This window comes from Phyllobates terribilis, unplaced genomic scaffold (genome assembly GCF_046119375.1).
Source record: "Phyllobates terribilis strain yellow unplaced genomic scaffold, ASM4611937v1 Scaffold_4__5_contigs__length_816908805, whole genome shotgun sequence".
Taxonomy (NCBI): Eukaryota; Metazoa; Chordata; class Amphibia; order Anura; family Dendrobatidae; genus Phyllobates; species Phyllobates terribilis.
Genome location: NW_027362764.1, coordinates 559792058 through 559810620, shown reverse-complemented (window position 1 = coordinate 559810620; position 18563 = coordinate 559792058). Strand labels below are relative to the sequence as shown.

Below are 18563 nucleotides of genomic sequence, written 5' to 3'. Positions count from 1 at the left end.
CCTTTATTGTGTATCTAAACCACCCCCTTATTTCTGCATCTGGAGAGGAGGGAACACCCAATCTGACTCCGACTGAATACGGAAGTGGAGAGTGTGGTGCCAGTCGAGGACCATCAAGCAGATTTGATTTAAACATTAAAGCAACACATACAATTGTAAGTTGAGTTAAAATGCCATAAATATGTTTACCTTTAAATATGAGCAAATATATGGGACATATACAAACAAAAATGTCAAATGTATCACTTTTTAAAGGGATTTTTACGCATCATCGGTATAAGAAGTTTTTAAAAAAAAAAACTAAAAAAAGAGGCATGGTTAATTGGTTTTCTGAAATGCACTAGGTTTGTTAATAGTCTACACTTATTTTTGAAGCAAAATATTGGTATAAATTCAGCCAACCGTTGTGACCTAAGGAAAAGTGTCCAACATATCGAGCAAGAAGAGACAAATTTATCCTGCAAAATGCATCACTGTAATAAATTTGGCACAGCGACTGCCTGCATCATGTAAATACATCTGCTCCATGTCGTCTTTTAGATGGACAGACTTTTTATAGAACATGCACTAAATAGCCTTATTATTATCAGTAAAGGAATTGTACCTTATCTATTGTGTGGGCTACTAGAAGTCAGAAGACCAGTCGGGAGGTGAGGAGGGAGCGAGATCCTCTGTTTATTGTAACATTGTCCTATTTATACATGTGCGTTGAGATGTAGAACAGGTACTTCGGTGTGCACAGCCATGTTTATGTAGCTCAGTTTTTGGGAGGATATGCAACTGAAAGTATTTTTAGCTCACTTGGCCATCTTGTCTGTGTCTGTGCATGTATATGTGCATTTATCATTTCCAGCCTCTCTGCACTAAATCTGTTTTTTATAACTGTCAGCGAGATATTCCAGTCTATATAAACTCCACAGTCCTAATTTACACCAGGGTCCAAATGTTAAACTTCCACAGTCATTGAGCATCTGTTTGTTTAAAAAGAAGTGGATTACAAAGACCCTTAGTTAGGTAAGGCTCGGACCTTCTTAATCCGCGGCCTTCCAGGCATTGCGCCTTTATTTGTGTCATTTATATCTCCATAGCATTCAGTGTGGAACCTGGAAATCAGAATGATGTGCATCATGATTTTTTTTCACACCTGTTACTTGGATTTTAGGCTCTAGAATATGACTGAAGCAACCAAGGGTTTATCTGAGACTAAACCCAGTGGAGGAAATTTACCTAAACCAGTGCTCAGGGCACGATATAAACAAATGCTTTGTCTTTCGTCCATTGCAGCTGAATATGCCATTATCTTAAAATAATAAGCAGTTGAAAACAATGCCACATCTGACTTACCATTATTTAATTTTTTTTTATTTTTTTTTAGCTAGGAGAGTGTCAGAATTTGCTCTTTTAAGTCCACCTGTCTTTTCAGACACATTTATACGTGCCATAATAGGTGGCGTAGAGGCGCCATATTTTAAAGGGAATCCATCAGCAGGTTTTTGCTATTTAATCTGAAAGCAGCATAATATTAGGCAAGAGAACCTGACTCCATGGATATCACTTACTGGTCTGCCTGATGTAGTGTCACTACAATTAGTGTTTTATCAACATGAGATTATCACTGGAAGACTAGGTCTCACTTGCAGCCAGTCCTGCTAATCTGTTTAACCCCACCCCTGATTGGCAGCTTCCTGTGTACAGTCAGGCAGCAGCCAATCAGGGGTGTGGGCGGGGAAGTGCACAGTTCAGCATTCTGACAACTGCTACATCTATAGCAGAGAAAATAGGGATTCTATCAAAACTGCACCAAGCAGCCCAGTAAGTGATACCCACTGGAATCGGGCACTCTCTAAATTATGCTGCTCTCGGATTATAAAGCCAAAACCTGTAGATTCCCTTTTAACGGAAATCATGATCTGCTGGGCACCGCGAGGACTGGAATTGAGAATCATTGGCCTAGATCTCTTCTTCCACAATCTTTTAATAAAGTAGGCAATAGAAGTGGCGATGACTGTCGTTCAGCTGGAGACCACGATCTCTCGGTCTCCATTCTTGTAAAACCATAAGAAAAATTGGATCACCATTAAGAATACTACATAGAAGCTGACGTGGGACATCATCATTGTTCAGGAGAGGATATTGGCACAATTGCTAAAGAAGATCCTAGGCATCCCCTTATTGTATGTAAGGCCACGGCCCCTCTATCAGTATATGGTCAGTATTTTTTCTCAGGAGTGGGAGCCAAAACCAGGAGTGGGTGATAAATGCAGAATTGGTGACTTGTTTCTATTATACCTTTTCTCTGATTGTTCCTCACCTGGTTTTGGCTCCCACTCCTGAGAAAAAATACTGACCAAATACTGATAGCGGGGCCCTGGCTCAATAGTACAAGAGTACACTCTTCTTAATCAACTTGAAGAATCTGTTGTTCTAAAGACCTCATTCAGACATTGTTTTTTTTCTTTCCATACAAGTAAAAGGAACGTTTTTAATCAGTGCTTGACCAGATTTTCATTAATTTTGGATCCAAGTGTCTGTTTTACCATCAGTTTGGCATCCATTTTTCTTCCATGCAAAAAGAAACAAAAAATGACAAGCTTCTTCTACCCATTAAACCATAATAAACAGACAGCACTTGGATTACATACGGATGGCACAGAGCCATTGATTTGAATTGGCGAGTTTGATCCGGGACTGATTAAAAATTGATGTCTCCATTTTAACTGGCTACCCACTCCACCAAAAATCAGACACGTGAACAGCCCAATAGACCATAATGGCTATGCTTGTCTAAATGTAAAAAAATACAAATGTACTGTGAAAAATGGACTTCTGAATGAGGTCTCAAATCGACAGAAATAAAGTCCTTTACATATAGTAATCACAGAGGATGGCTCATGGAGGTTAGATAATACTGTGGTCCAAGCAGCCCACACTCATCTTGTATGCGAAAGATGATACTTAAAGGGGTATTCCCATCTCCAGTATCCTATCCCAATGTGCAGTAGGTGTAGTAGTAATAATATTAGAAAATACTGCCTATTAGAAATGTAGTTTAGTTCTTCTGAATCGCTATGTTGCTTACCCCATGTGCAAGACCGGTATATGGGTGCATTTGATAATGGTTCCCTTTACCAGAGAACTAAGCTTGTATGCATTATAAAGTAGTCACATTTTCATATTTATAAAACACTTAACTGTATGTATAATTTAGTAGTTATACTACCACTTACGTGTTGCAATTTCATGGTGACGTTATCAAGTGAAAGGCTATGTTCACATGCAGCATTTTTGCCACATTTTTTTTCTGCAGAAAAGAATCTGTGTTTTACAGTACCAACAAAAGCTATGAGATTTCTTTCCCCTGACTATATTTGAGCACTTAGGTTATGTTCACACCTTGTGTTTTTGCTGCTTTTTTTTTTCTGCTGGGAAAACTTGCTCTCTTGGCAGTAAAGCTGCTTACAAAAAGCAGGTTTTGCTACTCCCCCACCCCATCCATGTTTTTCAGGATCCCAAAGTTCAGCTTTGCTTCCACCATGGAAGCATATGTGATACCATAAAACCATTTTGGAAAAAATGGCAATTTGATCAAATTATTTAGTGGAAAAAGATTTTTATATCTGAAAAAATAGTGACTATTCTGAACAAAAAAGTTCACATGTGTTCATTAAAAAATACACAATTACAAATGTAACAGCAGGGGGAGGGGAATTGGTGCAGAATAGTTTGCCTAAGAGTATGGCAGAGTATTGAGTGTGTAGGACACTTACTTTCACACTTTTGTCAGCCCTTGCATTGATCAGGCATTGTTCAATTTCACACCTTGGTCTGCCAGCGTTTACTTTACACATATAACTAATTAAATTTAAACTGTACTAATCCTAACTGCCATTCTCAGGTGAGGAGACCAAGACATTATGGTTGAAGCTAGGGAAAATCACAAAAATAAATACTGCTGTACATGCTTTTTTTTTTTTTTTTTTTTACTAAAAACGCAGCAAAACTTGATACCTGCGTTTTTTGTTGCGCTTTTGCACCAAAAACTATAAAGGAAGTGACATGCTGAAGTTTTAAAAAACGCAGCAGTTTTCCGATTCAGTCAGGAAATATAACCAATATGTGTGCGTGAGATTTCTGAAGTCTCATAGCTTTTGCTGGTACTGTAAAACACAGCTACATGGCCTTGGATACAAACATATACCCAATTGTATGATGAATGTGGATAGTACCACTGCTAGTGGTCAAAGAAAATACCCACATAGAAAATCTAAACCACTCCAGAAAAGCATGGTATAAACAGGATAACTTGGAGTTTAATTGGTTTTATCAATTACAAAGGTTTTAAATAGAAAATAGTATAAACAAAGTACAAAAAGACACAGACAGGTAACAGTTGCTGATAAATTGTACACTTGTAAACAAATGTCAGATTATACTGACTTGGTATGTGTGGGATCTCCCAAAGTGGTGATAAAGTGGTCAAAAAATGTCCACAATTAAATCATATAATTTTGCTCAAAAATACATGGAGAGACCACCTGGTAACAAGTCCTAAGGACTCTATGAATGGGTAAGCTGGTCTCATCCTGTATTTTTGAGCAATTGGGTTCCGTGCCCACGATGCGTTTTTCAAGCGTTTATGCTGCAGATTTTTTGCAGCGTAAACGCTTGGGAAACACTTGGTAATCCTTCCCCCATGGTCCCCAATGGAATTCCGCACTTTCAATGCGCAGCGTTTTTGATGTGCTCAAAAATCCGCTGTATGTCCATTATTTGTGTGTTTATGCATGCGGAATTGCCATCTACAATGCATTAGAAAACGCATAGCAATTCCGCATGCGCAAAACGCGCAAAAAATGTGTGTCAAATTCCACACGCGTTTTTCTGGGCAAGGAGATGCAGAAATTTTCTGCTTCATTTCTGCATCGTGGGCACATTGCCTTAATAAAACATACGGTACTTTTTAGCCAATTACACTCCAAGTTCTCCTCCTGTTTATACCATGACTTTGAGCACTGCAGTATTTTTTGCTGCATTTTTGGGGAACAAAACTAACTTTGTTAAGCATTTACTGTAAACAAATCATACATTTAATCAGCACAAAGAAAACATCAAAAAGTCTGTTTTGAATGCAGCATTCTTTCTGCTAAGAGAACAGGTTGTAGGTGCAGAAAAAAAACTGCTGTGTGTGAACATAGCCTTTAAAGGGGTTTTCCCCATAATCCAAAAGTTCTTTTTTAGTCACTATATCATCTAATATATATAATCGTCTTATCCCGTCTGTCCTTCTGTCCAGGAAATCCCGCGTCGCTGATTGGTCTGGCCGCGGCCAATCAGCGATGCGGGATTTCAGAAAAAGATGGCGGCCGTTAGCAGCTCATCTGCCGCACGGAGGTCAGCGGCGATGCAGCCGAGAGATGACCGACGCTAGCGGGTCATCTCCTGGCTGCTCACAGCAGAAGGACCCCGACCGGCGGCGCCGCTGATCTCCATGCGGCTACCGTCGGAAGATCAGCGGCCCACTGATCTTCTGACGGCAAGTGTGAAGGGAGGACCGGGGAGCGGCGCCGCCGGTCGGGATACTTATCCTGCGAGCAGACGCTCATCTCCCGGCTGCTCGCAGCGGAAGTACCCGCACAGGCAGCGCCGCTCCCCGGTCCTCACTAATACGATTTGCTGATTGGTCGCGGCCAGTCAGCGATCTTGGCGCCAAATTTAAACACCACTCTGCTGATTGGTCGAGGCCGGCGACCACGACCAATCAGCATTATTGGCGCCAAATTTAAACTCCGCTCTGCGCAGAGGTCAGCGGTGATGCAGCCGGGAGATAACCGGTCATTTCCCGGCTGCTCGCAGCAGAAGGACCCCGACCGGCGGCGCCGCTGATCTCCATGCGGCTACCGTCGGAAGATCAGCGGCCCGCTGATCTCCCGACGGCAAGTGTGAAGGGGGGAGCGGCGCCGCTGGTCGGGATACTTCTGAGCTCCCCGATCCTCACTAATATGATTCGCTGATTGGTCGCGGCCGGCTGCCGCGACCAATCAGCGATAGTGCCGCCAAATTTAAACACCGCTTGCCTGATTGTTCGCGGTCGCCAGCCGCGACCAATCAGCAATTTTGGCGCCAAATTTAAACACTTCTTTGCTGATTGCGCCCGATTGGCCGCATACATATTCTAGAATACCCGATACGTTATAAGCGGGCCACCATCTAAGTGGAATAATAGGTATCACAATTGGATGTGATTAAAATAATTGTTTCCTGTCCTGAGATAATCTTCTATATGTGCCCCTGCTGTGTACTGTGTAAGGCTATGTGCCCACAATGCAGAAATGCTCCGGATTTTTCCTGAGCGTTTCTGCATCTCCCTGGCAGAAAAAACGCATGTGGATTGTACATGCGGTTTTCCTGCCAGGGACATGCGGATGTGAAGCGTTCTTCACATGCATTTCCGCATGCAGGTTGTCAAGCGCTTTCTAAGCGATTTTAGCATCACTTGGAAAGTGCTTGACAACTTGGTCACACTATATAAAGCCATGCAACCGGCATAGATTTATATAGTGTGACTGAAAGAATGGTAAAAAATAAATCTATACTTACCTTCTGATGGCCCCTGGAGTCTTTATTCGATGTGTCTCGGCTTGCCGGCAGCTCGCGGTACACTGAAAGGACCTGCCGACGTCAGCGGTCGCGTGACCCGTCACATGACTTAAATGACGTCATGGCAGGTCCTTGAGTCAACCGCGATCTGCCGGCAAGCCGAGACAAGGACACCGGGGGCCATCAGAAGGTAAGTATAATATATTTATTTTTTATTTTATTCTTTTTTTTACAGGTACTATGGTACCTAGGTCCGGAGGAGAGTCTCCTCTTCTCCAAACCCGGGTACCATCCGCACATTGAAACGCATGGAATCCGCAAGTACAGATCCAGTGATGCGGATTACATGCGTTCCAATGCCAGTCAATGGCGGCAAAAACGCAGCGCTTCCGCAAAATAATTGGTAGTGCTGCGTTTTTTTCCGCAATGATAATCCGCAGCGGAAATTTCCGCAGCATGTGCACAGCACATGCGGATTATCATTGGGGAACATGGCAGACCTTCTACCAAGCGTTTTTTTTTTAAGCGTTTCTGCAGCGGAATTGCTGCTGCAAAAACGCTTAAAAAACCCATTGTGGGGAAAACTCCTTTAAGTTTCAATCCAGTTTTCCTTTAGTTGTATGGATTGTCTGATACCAAGCATTGTAGAAACAATCTGTCACTATGTCTGCCGCAGTCTTAAACCCCTTATCACCACAACCTCCCCACAATTATATAATCTGCTCTGATCTGAGCTGGCACCCTCCTTGTATGGAGCAGGTCCATATGAGTGCATCTTACATAAAGTGTTATATAGAAGTCCCATATGTACTTTTTTTTGCAGTGCAGACTTTGGAGCACATTTACATGTTGTTGTTTTTTCTATGAAAAGAGCTCTTGCCCATTTCATAAGCTTTGTGTTTTTCTTTTTCTTTTCCCCATAATTATGGTTATGGCTGTAAATATAAAATGCCATGCTTATTTGTGATCTGTTTTTTTTCTCCATTATTTGTTGGCAGTTTTTATCTACAAAACTATATCCCATGGTGCATGCTGTGGCCATTAACTATAATGTAGAAGACAAAAACAATGGTCATGTGAATAAGCCCTGTAAGCTTTTCTTTGCCATTAGCCCAGGTTGAGCGGCCCGGTATGATGGGATGTTGGTGGCGAGGCTTCCTTATGTTCTGTGCATTGAGAAGCCGTACCTCTGTGTAAGTTGGAGAGTGCTGTGCACTGTAATATCTGACACAGGCTCAGGAAGACGGCAGTAAATCATGGAGTGTAAGGACAGTTCTCAGAGTTTATATAATTAATGGGACCCCCCTCCCCAATAACCTCATTGTTTCCGTTTCCTCCGGTTATGTCAATGTTACTGCTGTTCCTCGCTGTTTAAAGTTATACTGTGTCAATATTTAGACACCATGACACGTGTGTATGAATTCTACCAGATTTTACACTTTCCCACACAAATCTTGCTGGTGCATCTCCTTGTCATGTAGGGTGGATCTTGTGTGTTTGTTGCATTGTCAGCCTCTTTAGCCATTATAATGATCAGGCTCGCTTTGCACATTTGTAATATGGAGGAGGCATATAAAAATTGATCTTTGCTTTTTATGTGGATTTTGAAAGAAAATAAAAATTGAGTTTTACAGCTCAAAAGTATTTTGTCTGTATAACCGGGTATCCTCTGATTGCTGATGGCTGGACACTGGACTGGTATCCAAAAGTGACTTGCCAGATGATTAGGTGCCTGGCCGTTCCTTTACGGCATGTTTTCCCGGACCTTTCCATTCTGGAACTTCACCAGAGAAAGATGTGCAGCAATAAAGATCACTGATCATAGGTGGATATATCATTGATGCAACCTGTGCAGACCCTCAGGTGCCCAAGAGGTAAGGGGGCCACATCTACCTCAAAAGCAGATGGAATTGTGCATTATGATGAGCTATTGGACTGGAAAGGGGCCATATATTGTTCTTGCAAAGGGGCCCTCCTCTGTCTGTGTCCGTTCCTGCTGCTTGTGACTTATTGTGAAAATGAGGGTCTGCAGCACATTTCATCCTATACATTGCAAAGGGTGAAACTTACTCTAAATGGCAAATTGGACTTTTTAGAATTTGAATTTTTTGGGTCCCTTTACCAAAACATAGGTGATAGATCTATGATTACTGGTGCCTCACCGATGGAACTTCATCCAATCACTAGAATCGGGATCCCCTTAGTAATCTTCTGTTCTTTCCCACCACACAATTGTGATGCTCATCTTTTTACATTAGTGACATAAATTTTGAATGGAGAGTACATGCTGTGACCACGATTGTGGTGCAGAGGAGCCTGGATCTCCATTCTAGTGATCAGCTGGGATCCCCAGTGATCATATAGATATTATTTATCTTGTCCTGTGTGGGAAATCCTCCCGTGCGGTGTGGGTTAGCCTATTACACCATGTGTCCAATATTTACAGTACATTTTGCTGGTATAATTTACAAAGTAGCACAAATAGATGCCATGATCACTTAGGTACACTTAAGGCAGATCATCTGTGATTGACAGCTGCTATTCTAGTCCAACCGCTGGCATTGAGAAAACACTAGCTGTATAGCGCCTTAGTCCTCCGGGGGTGTAAACTAAGGATTGGAGCTCCATTTCTCCATCTGGGCAGTCTGTTATAGTTAGAATTCAAATTATGTTTTGTTTTTGTTTTTGTTTGCTTTTTTAAGAATACAAACAAAAAATTGTTTTTTTGGCTTAAGTTGGGAAATATAAATAAAATTTGGTTTGGCCGTAAGTTATGTTTAGTTTATCATTATATTTATTTGAAAAACATAAATAATTTTTAGGTTACAGCCCAAGCTCTGAATTTAAGGAGTAAATGAATGTAAGGCCAGTTATAAATTGTATAAAAACCAAGATTTTTTCCATAGCTCATTTTTATCTCTGAAATAGAATATCTTGGTCAGTGTGCAATTAACCCTGTGTAGGACAAGGGATCCTGATAGTTCTATAGAAATTTGGTTCTTTAGCTCAAAGCTGAAGGAAGAATAACAATCGCATGTTTCATATGGAGAAATCGCACTTATTGTTCCAGGAAACAGAAAGTAACATAACCTGTCCTGCGAGGTTGGACGTGTCCTTGTTCTGCTGCTCACAGGATTCCTTCACTCCTGACTGAATGTTAGATGTATATGTAGAATAAGTAGGTTCTGCCGCCTGGTGGTTACTCACTGCAATGACAGGAATTTGTCTGTAATAATGCATTTGATGATATTTCCATATATTATATTTACTGGTTTCAATTTTTCTTTTAGCTTCTTAGAGAGAATCGACCACGTTAGACAAAATGACTACACACCAACAGATCAGGTGAGTTGTTTTCTTAGTGCAGGATTGGTAGTTAAATATACAGTAACATAGTAACATCAGTATACACTACTGATTACAGAAAACAAAACGGATATGCAAACCATGTAGTCCTTGCAGAATTATAATGGCACACCAACCACTCACTGATGTCAGCGACAGTCTCCACCTCATAGTAAATGAAAGTGGGCAATCATGTTAAATAAAACTTCTCTCTCCACCATATTTATCAGAATGCAATTTTTCAGTACTCATTTGATCAGTCTGTATACTCCCACTTGTCACTTAATACCATAAAGTATAATAGTACCTGCACGGATGCATCCCATCAGCCCACTTGCCTCCTGGGCAACATTCCCCACAGCCACAACATCACAACAACAGAGGCCATCACTTAGTGACCAGATAAAAACTTCACCTTTCTGTGTGCCTAGACATTGTGTGTCATAGACCATTGCAGTCAAAATTCTTCAACCAACATTGCAGGTTAGGTTTATTAGCAAAACTTACAACAAAGGCCAATATAAATTGCTCAGTGCAACTAATATAACAAGTGGTTTCTCCAAATGCAACACAAAATGTCACTTTAAGGCCACGTTCACACGCTCAATATTTAATATTTTACACCAGTATTTGTAAGCCAAAATCAGGAGTGGGAGAAAAATACAGAAGTGATGACGTGATTCTATTATTCTTTTCCTCTGATTGTTCCACTCATGGTTTTGGTTTACAAATAGTTATGTCAAATACTGAGCGTGTGAACGTGGCCTTACTGACTACAGCATCTCAAAATTATTCAACCCCCTGAATAGAACCCCTTATAAGAGCACACATTTACAAATCATCTGTTGTCTCAAATGCGCTCGATGCAACTAATCAAGGGCTTCATGAGTTACATCAGGTTTGCTTGAGATAAAACATATCAAATCGAAAATCAAAAAGGGGTGTCCCAAATTCTATAATCAAATAATGGCGTCACTCTATAGATACTACAGTATATATCAATGGTATACCTCCTTAGCCAGATAAATGAGATATACCCAATGACTGCTCATGTAGGTAAAATCATAATCACTTTATTGAAAAAATATATATTCATTAAAAACGCTAACAAAATAATACCTCACAAAAGAGAGACTTGAAATATATTTTTTCAATATCTGATCATCCTGCAGTATGTTCCAATGCTTTTTGATAATGTCCACAAATTCAAGCCATTGACTACTAAAATTAGTATTCTATCGTACCTGATTTTTATTGTGTATATAAATCACATTTCACATCTTTGTATAAATAAATATGGTTATTTGGGTACTTGTGGATTTTTAAATTGATAATTGTTATCTTATGACACACTCTTAATAATAGGTGTTTGGATTTGTTAGATGGCCCCTTATTTATATGTTATATTCGATATTTATATACTACATATGATTTGGTAGATTTTGTTGGTATATGAGTGGTTGTGCTGCAGATATCCCCAATCCAGGTTTTTTTTAAAAATTTTTAGGATCTCCGTCTTTGATATTGGTGTCGCGCGCATGCACCTTTACATCCTGATCTCTAACTTTGGCTCTTTCGGCATAGATGGCTGCTGGCACGCACCGCCATCTTACTTACCTGGGTGGCGCTGCGTGCTTGCGGTCCACGGGCCGTAAGTCTGAAGTCATGTGACATTTTAGAGGCGGGATTTCGGCTTCATGATCCGTATATGGCGCCAATGCAAAGCGCGATCTCCCTCCCCTATTGGAACACATGACTGGAAGTGTAGATCCCATTGGCCACCAATCCATATTTAATTATGACAGCACCCCTCATGCCACACCCCCCCCTGAGGAAGTGGATATGGCATGAAACGCGCGTCGGGGGCTGCGAGACTGGATTATGCACTAGATGTACACTACAACCTTGCACAACAGCATGTAAGTGTTTAACTTTTTTTGCTCCTTCCAGCAAGTTTTGTTCCCATGTATTTTGCAATGGGTAGTATAATGCATAAATAAAGTGGAGCGTCTGTCCAACATAGGATGATAATTTGCATGCCTCTTATAGTACAGACTACTTAGCATTTAGCAGGCTTTAGATGAGAAACTAGGCTCTGCTTGGACACTATTAAGCGGTTATATTGTGTGCACTTACATTTGTTATTAGGTCTGGTTCATGTCTCTTTTGTGAGGTATTATTTTTTTGTATGCGTTTTTAATGAATATATTTTTTTTTAATAAAATGATTGAGTTTACCTACATGGGCAGTTATTCAGTATATCTCATTTATCTGACTAAGGAGGTATATATTGATATTTATTAAAATATATGAAATACCTGAACTAGCCAGCGATTTCTTGACTCTGACATTTGATTGCATTTTAGAAACATGACTAAGATTGCATTCACACTGGCCAATTGTGAAGGAACACTCGTTTCCAAAGTTGCTCTTTTGTCGGGTGAAATGATTTTAAGCTTGCTTAAGTCATTGTTCTTGGCAGCACTTTGTACTTTATTCTGCGCACATAGTCCGTCTTTATTCTCTGCTGCATAGGTCTTCTTACAATCATATTACCGATCTTTCTGTGCGAATACCATCAATATATCTAAACAGGCTATTAAATGACCGCCAATTGGCTAGTATTAGCTCACCTTTAAGCCGATGCACAATATTGACAGGTTTAGCTAACAGCCTAGTGTGCATAGGGGCCCCCAACATATAATTGTTTGGGGAGATAAGGATCCAGCCTGTCTGATTTTTGACTGCTGGTCCTTTTGTTCTCTAAGAGATGAGCCACAGCCGGAGACATGTAAAGTGTACGGTTGGGGGGGGGGCTTTAAAGTACATCTACACTGCAAGATTATCTTTAGGCTGTGTGCCTACGATGCATTTTTTAAGCGTTTCCGCAGCGGCAAAAACGCTGCAGAAACGCTTAAAAAACGCTTGGTAGAAGGTCTGCCATGTTCCCCAATGATAATCCGCATGTGCTGTGCAGATGCTGCGGAGATTTCCGCTGCGGGTTATCATTGCGGAAAAAAACGCATCACTACCAATTATTTTGCGGAAGCGCTGCGTTTTCGCCACCATTGACTTGCATTGGAACGCATGTATTCCGCATCACTGCATCTGTACATGCGGAATCCAAACGTTTCAATGTGCGGATGATACCCAGATGTGGAGGAGAGGAGACGCTCCTCCGGACCCGGGTACCATAGAAAACTGTAAAAAATAAAAAATAAATATTATATTTACCTTCTGATGGCCCCCGGTCTCCTTGTCTTCACTTGCCGGCAGCTCACGGTGGACTGATGGACCTGTACGGACGTCATGTAGTCATGTGACGGCAGGTCCTTCAGTGTACCACGAGCTGCCGGCAAGCCAGAACGGAGCAAAGCAAGACTGCGGGGTCCATCGGAAGGTAAGTATAGATTTATTTTTTGACATTCTTTGGGGTCACACTATATAAATCCATGTAGTTTGCATGGATTTATATAGTGTGACCAAGTTGTCAAGCACTTTCCAAGTGATGCTAAAATCGCTTGGAAAGCACTTGTCAACCCACATGCAGAAATGCATGTGAAGAACGCTTCACATCTGCATGTCCCTGGCAGGAAAAACTCAATGTACAATCCACATGTACAATCCGCATGCGTTTTTTCTGCCAGGGAGATGCAGAAACGCTCAGGAAAAATCTGGAGCATTTCTGCATCGTGGGCACATAGCCTTAAGGAGCTAGTTCATAATAATCTTGCAATCTAAACAGGCTGCCAATCACCTGATGAACAAGCAAAACACGTCAGATGAAATGATTTTTAAACTTTCTTAAAAATTAAGAATAATGGCAGCCTTTGTGCACTGATCTATTACAAACCGCTAATCGATGGTGGTAAAGTGCCGCACCATTGACTAATGTAAACAAACCCTTAGTTAAGAGAACAGTCTAAAAAAGATGAGAGATCATTGCCTGAGAAAGTTTAAAAGAAAAATCCTTGCATTACACATTCAAGTGGGATACAAAAAGATTCAAAGGCATTGGATGTTCCTGGAAACACAGTTCATAAATTCAAAGTTATGGGAATATTGGCTGCACTACCTGGACGTGGCGGAAAAAGGAAGCGGTCACCAGCTGCCTCCAGATTCCTGAGGAATCAGTTTGTCAAGAACCATTGAGTGACTGCTAAACACAAGCAGCAAGATTTGGTGGCAGTAAACACTGAGGTTTCAGTTTTCACAGTAAGACACTTATTAATTGCTGAAGGTCCCTGCCCGATCTACAAGGCGTACACCTCTACTGACCCAAAAGCATAAGAAGCTACTATCTACTAAACCATATAAATAAGCCACAGAAGTTTTGATATTCTGTTCTGTGGGACATTGAAATCAAACTATGGATCAGCAGTATGTCTGGAGGAGGAAGAATAAAACAACTTGCCTACAGGGAATTATGGTGGTGGCTCCGTGATACTCTTGGGCTGCTTTGTCTTCTCTGGCACTGGAAATCTGCAGATGCTTTCAATCAAGTATTTTAGGCAAGTTTTTCCTCCTTTGAGTAAGCTGAAGCTCAAGCTTCAATAAACCTTCGAACTAGCAGTGAATGCAGGCATAATTCAAAATCCACCAAGGTTTAGTTTCAGGTGAAGTCGTGGAAGATTCTGGAGTTCTGTTGCCTGATTTGACCTTCAATAAAAATCTATGGTGACTTTTGAAGGCGTTTTCAGCGCACAAACCCAAGAATATTTTGTGCACTACAGGCCATTGCCCATGAGGAATGTGTGGTGTCTGGCAATGTATCATGTTTGGCTATTATGACCTGCTGCAAAGGGGCTCTACTAAGTACTAAAGTGCTTGTCATGAAGGGGATTAATTATTTTGATTTTGCAGTAAGTGTTTTTATTTTTTTTAATTTGGTGAAACCACTTATTATATTACTTGTTGAGCTATTTAAATTGTTTTTGCTTGATTGACTAACCTCCTGCTGTTTGCAATAAACCAGTTTTGCTAATAATTAAATTTTTCATGGGGGTTCAATAATTTGATTTCAATTGTAAGTTCATTACATTTATTAGGTGTCCTCTGAAACTTTTATGCGCATGCCAGAGCACAGAGCCAAAGAGGCATTGTGTGCCACTGTCTGACGCCTCGAGAGATGCTCCTGTATCTTCATACTGCAGTGTCCAGATCCCATATGATTGTGACAGAAAAGGCCGCTGTGTACCACTATAGAGTCAGATATAACGTTTGTAGACTTCGATGGCTTGTTAAGGCTCCATACAATTACTTGCATGTCTGAATACATATTTGTGGCATTCCTAATTCAATGTCTAATCTATGTTGCTGTGTTTCAGGATTTATTAAGATGCAGAGTTTTGACATCAGGGATTTTTGAAACGCGATTTCAAGTAGACAAAGTAAATTTTCAGTAAGTATAAAACCAATATTTTAATTGCTTTTTAATACTGTGTTAAAGGTATTGTACCAAGAGTAAGTTGTACCAACTCCTCACCTGTCTAGACCCTGCCAAGGACATATCTCTTAAGTTCTTGCAGGGTGGCAACTCAGTAGCTAAGGATGTATTGAGATACAGCAATTAGTAGCCAGAATGTATCTCAGCCTTGATCGCAGCTGTAGCAGATTCTTGGCTGAGACTAGAATCGCTGCTGTGGTTATGACCAAGCCCGAGATATCAGTGGTTAAAGTTCTCTGGTGGGGTGACAGCTTGCACCCCTGATTCACTTTTCACCTGTGATATCGTGGGCTAGGTCACATCTACAGCTATTATTCTGGTATAATTTTAACGCTGCTGTAGCTGCAATCAAGCATGTCAAAATGCCCTTCCCCCTGACTTCAGACTATGTGAAAGATAAGGAAGGGAGAAGCCAGGGCAGCTGATGGGCTGCAGGGACAGAAGAGAGATGATGTATGATAATCTCCTGTCTTTTCCCTATTTAACGCCTATGTTTAATGCAGCACTCCAATGGTTTTGTTTTTTCTGATTGCACCTCTGGAGTGGTGCTTTAAATGCAAGTCCCTTTTCTGATACTCTTTCCTGCGTTTTCATCTGTTTTCGCCGCCACTCCCTTCTGTCTCCTGTGAAAAGTGACCTGCCTTCAGCTCCAGTGTTTCATGGAGCTGCACAGAGGTCACTTCTTTCAGTACAAGTCTAGGAGAGCCTCGCTCTGGCTCTCAGACTTTTATCGAGACCCTGTGGCGTAGCTTCTGACTTCCAGCCAGTCAGAAGCTACTGTTACAAGATGACGCCACGGGACCGGAGCGGTGCCGAAAAACGGTGAAGACGTCGGAGGGTGAGTATATAGCAGGGGGCTTACATTTAAAACGCCATTCCAGCGCTGAGAAAAATAAAACGCTGGAGTAGTGCTTTAACACCTTAACGACCGACGATACGCATTTTCGCGGTGGTCGTTAAGGGTACTTATTCCTCAGCGCCTCTGTTTCACGGCGCTGAGGCTGAATTTCCGGGGGATGTCAGCTGTATATGATAGCTAACACCCTGCAGTATTTGCCACTGCCAGTTTTGAAGCCAATTGGGGCCGATTAACCCTTTAAATAGACTGGCAATTGTGACAGTGGTATTTAAGTTGTTACAAGGTGGTCACAAGACCCCCTTAGTAACCATCGGACCCCCGTGATGAGAATCGCAGGTCCCGATGGTTACCATGGTGTCATGTGATGACCTCAGGGTACGATGGCCTGTGAGATCCAGCTATAAGCTGGGTCTCACAGGCTGAGTCAGTGAGACACTGACAGTCTCATGCTCTGCAGTACACTAGTACTGCAGTGTATGAAACCAGTGATCAAACTGAAAATTATACATGCCCCACAGTGGGACTAAGTGTAAAAGTAAAATAAAATGTTAAAAAAAAAATGCGCACAAATCACTAAAATCCATTTTGCCACAAAGTGCAACGTTTGTGATAAAACAAAAACAAAAAAGTACACACAGTTGGTATCGCTGCATTCAGAACGACCCACTCTATAAAACTATAAATCATTATTCATTCCGCATGGCGAACGCCGTTAAAAAAAAATTAAATTAAATTAAAACACGCCAAAAATGTCGCTTTTTCATCACACTGACTCACAAAAAAGTGAATAAAAAGCGATTTAAAAAGTGGTATATAAAAAAACAAATTGCACAAATTAAAACGCCAAACTGTCTCGCAAAAAAACAAGCCCTAATATGGCTCATCCAGCAAAAAGTAAAAAAGTTACAGCTCTCAGAATATGGTGATGAAAAAACAAATTCATTTTTGTAAAATATTGTTTTTTGTGTGTAAAAATAGCAAATCATAAAAAAAACTGTAATCATACTTACCCAACAAACAAATCGGTCTGATCACTTTTACCGCACAGTGACGGCATAAAAAATAAAAACAATAACTGAATTGCTGTTTTTTGTTCATTTTGTGTCTGAAAAATCGGAATAAAAAGCGATCAAAAAATGTTATATACCCCAAAATAGTACCAAAAAAATCTGCAACTCGTCCCGCAAACAATAAGCCTTCATACAGCGCTGTTCGCCAAAAAATAAAGTTACAGCTCTCAGAATACGTGATGAAAAAAAACTTATTTTTTCTTAAAAAAAAAAAAAAGCATTTTCACTGTATGATGGCAGCAGCAAAACCTAAAAAAAGATATATATATGACATCACTGTAATCGCACCGACCCGAAGAATAAGTCCGCCTTATCACTTATACCGAATGGCGAACCGCTCAAAAATAACTTTTCTTGTGCTACTGTATTTGTTTATTCTGCCTCCCAAAAATCGGAATAAGGCTTGGCTGACATTTTATCCTGCGCACTCCGCTGTGCGCCTACATCAAGGTTTCCATGTAAATTCTCGAAAACCACGATTCAGATAAAACCCCGAATGGAACCATTCACGTATGAGGCTGATGGAGTCACTTTGGACTGGTCTCTGTTCTCGCAGCGTACCATAATTTTAGGTGTCTTTTTAGCACACAAGTGTGGGCGACTGCAGATCTGTGCACGCTTAAAAAGATGGATACCACCGGAGCAGACGCCAAACGGACTCCAAAGTGTCTCCATCTGCCTCATTATATTGGGTGGTTCCGTTGGGGGTTTCGTCGGAATCATGTTTTTGTGGGATTTACACGGAAACCCCGACGTAAGTGCTCAGAGTAGAACATAAGAAGGTGATCAGCCTTATTCTGGAAGCGATTGAAAAATATTATGTTCCCCAAAATGTTACCAATAAAACCCTAATTTATCCTACACAAAACCAGCCCCCACTCAGGTCCGTCATTTGTCACTGGAAATATAGAGGGTTACCATGTTAATGGTAGAACAAAGGCTCTGTAAAAGTGACATGGCTCCCACCCCCTCAAATAAAATGCAATGAATTCTGCGCTCCCAAGTCCAAATGCCCCCCTCCTTCTGAGCCCCACTGTGCCTAAAAAGCAGTAAGAGGACTCAAGTTTGGCATCATTGTAGTGAGGAGTGCGTACTTAACAATTTACGGGGTGCGTGGCTCCAGAAGCACAAGCTGGGCACAAGGTATGGGGGCACTACACTGGCATATTTGCAATTCTCCAGAAAAAAAGCCTGGTGTGGATGTTACAAAATAGTCACTGCAGCCATAGATTAATTCATTGAGAGG

The 18563-nt window shown here is 41.1% G+C and overlaps 1 protein-coding gene across 3 annotated transcripts in view; it reads left to right on the top strand.

Annotated features, from left to right (window-relative positions):
* The window catches only part of GNAL (G protein subunit alpha L), a 319159-nt gene that overhangs the window by 286536 nt on the left and 14060 nt on the right, over nucleotides 1-18563 (top strand). For 2 of the 3 annotated variants that reach the window (XM_073679009.1, XM_073679010.1), the window contains exons 6-7: nucleotides 9888-9942; nucleotides 15270-15343. In XM_073679009.1, coding sequence (XP_073535110.1) covers nucleotides 9888-9942; nucleotides 15270-15343 — 129 coding nt within the window. Of the gene's footprint in view, nucleotides 1-25; nucleotides 156-9887; nucleotides 9943-15269; nucleotides 15344-18563 lie in introns of those variants that run through there. The other variant, XM_073679011.1, reaches the window with a different exon arrangement.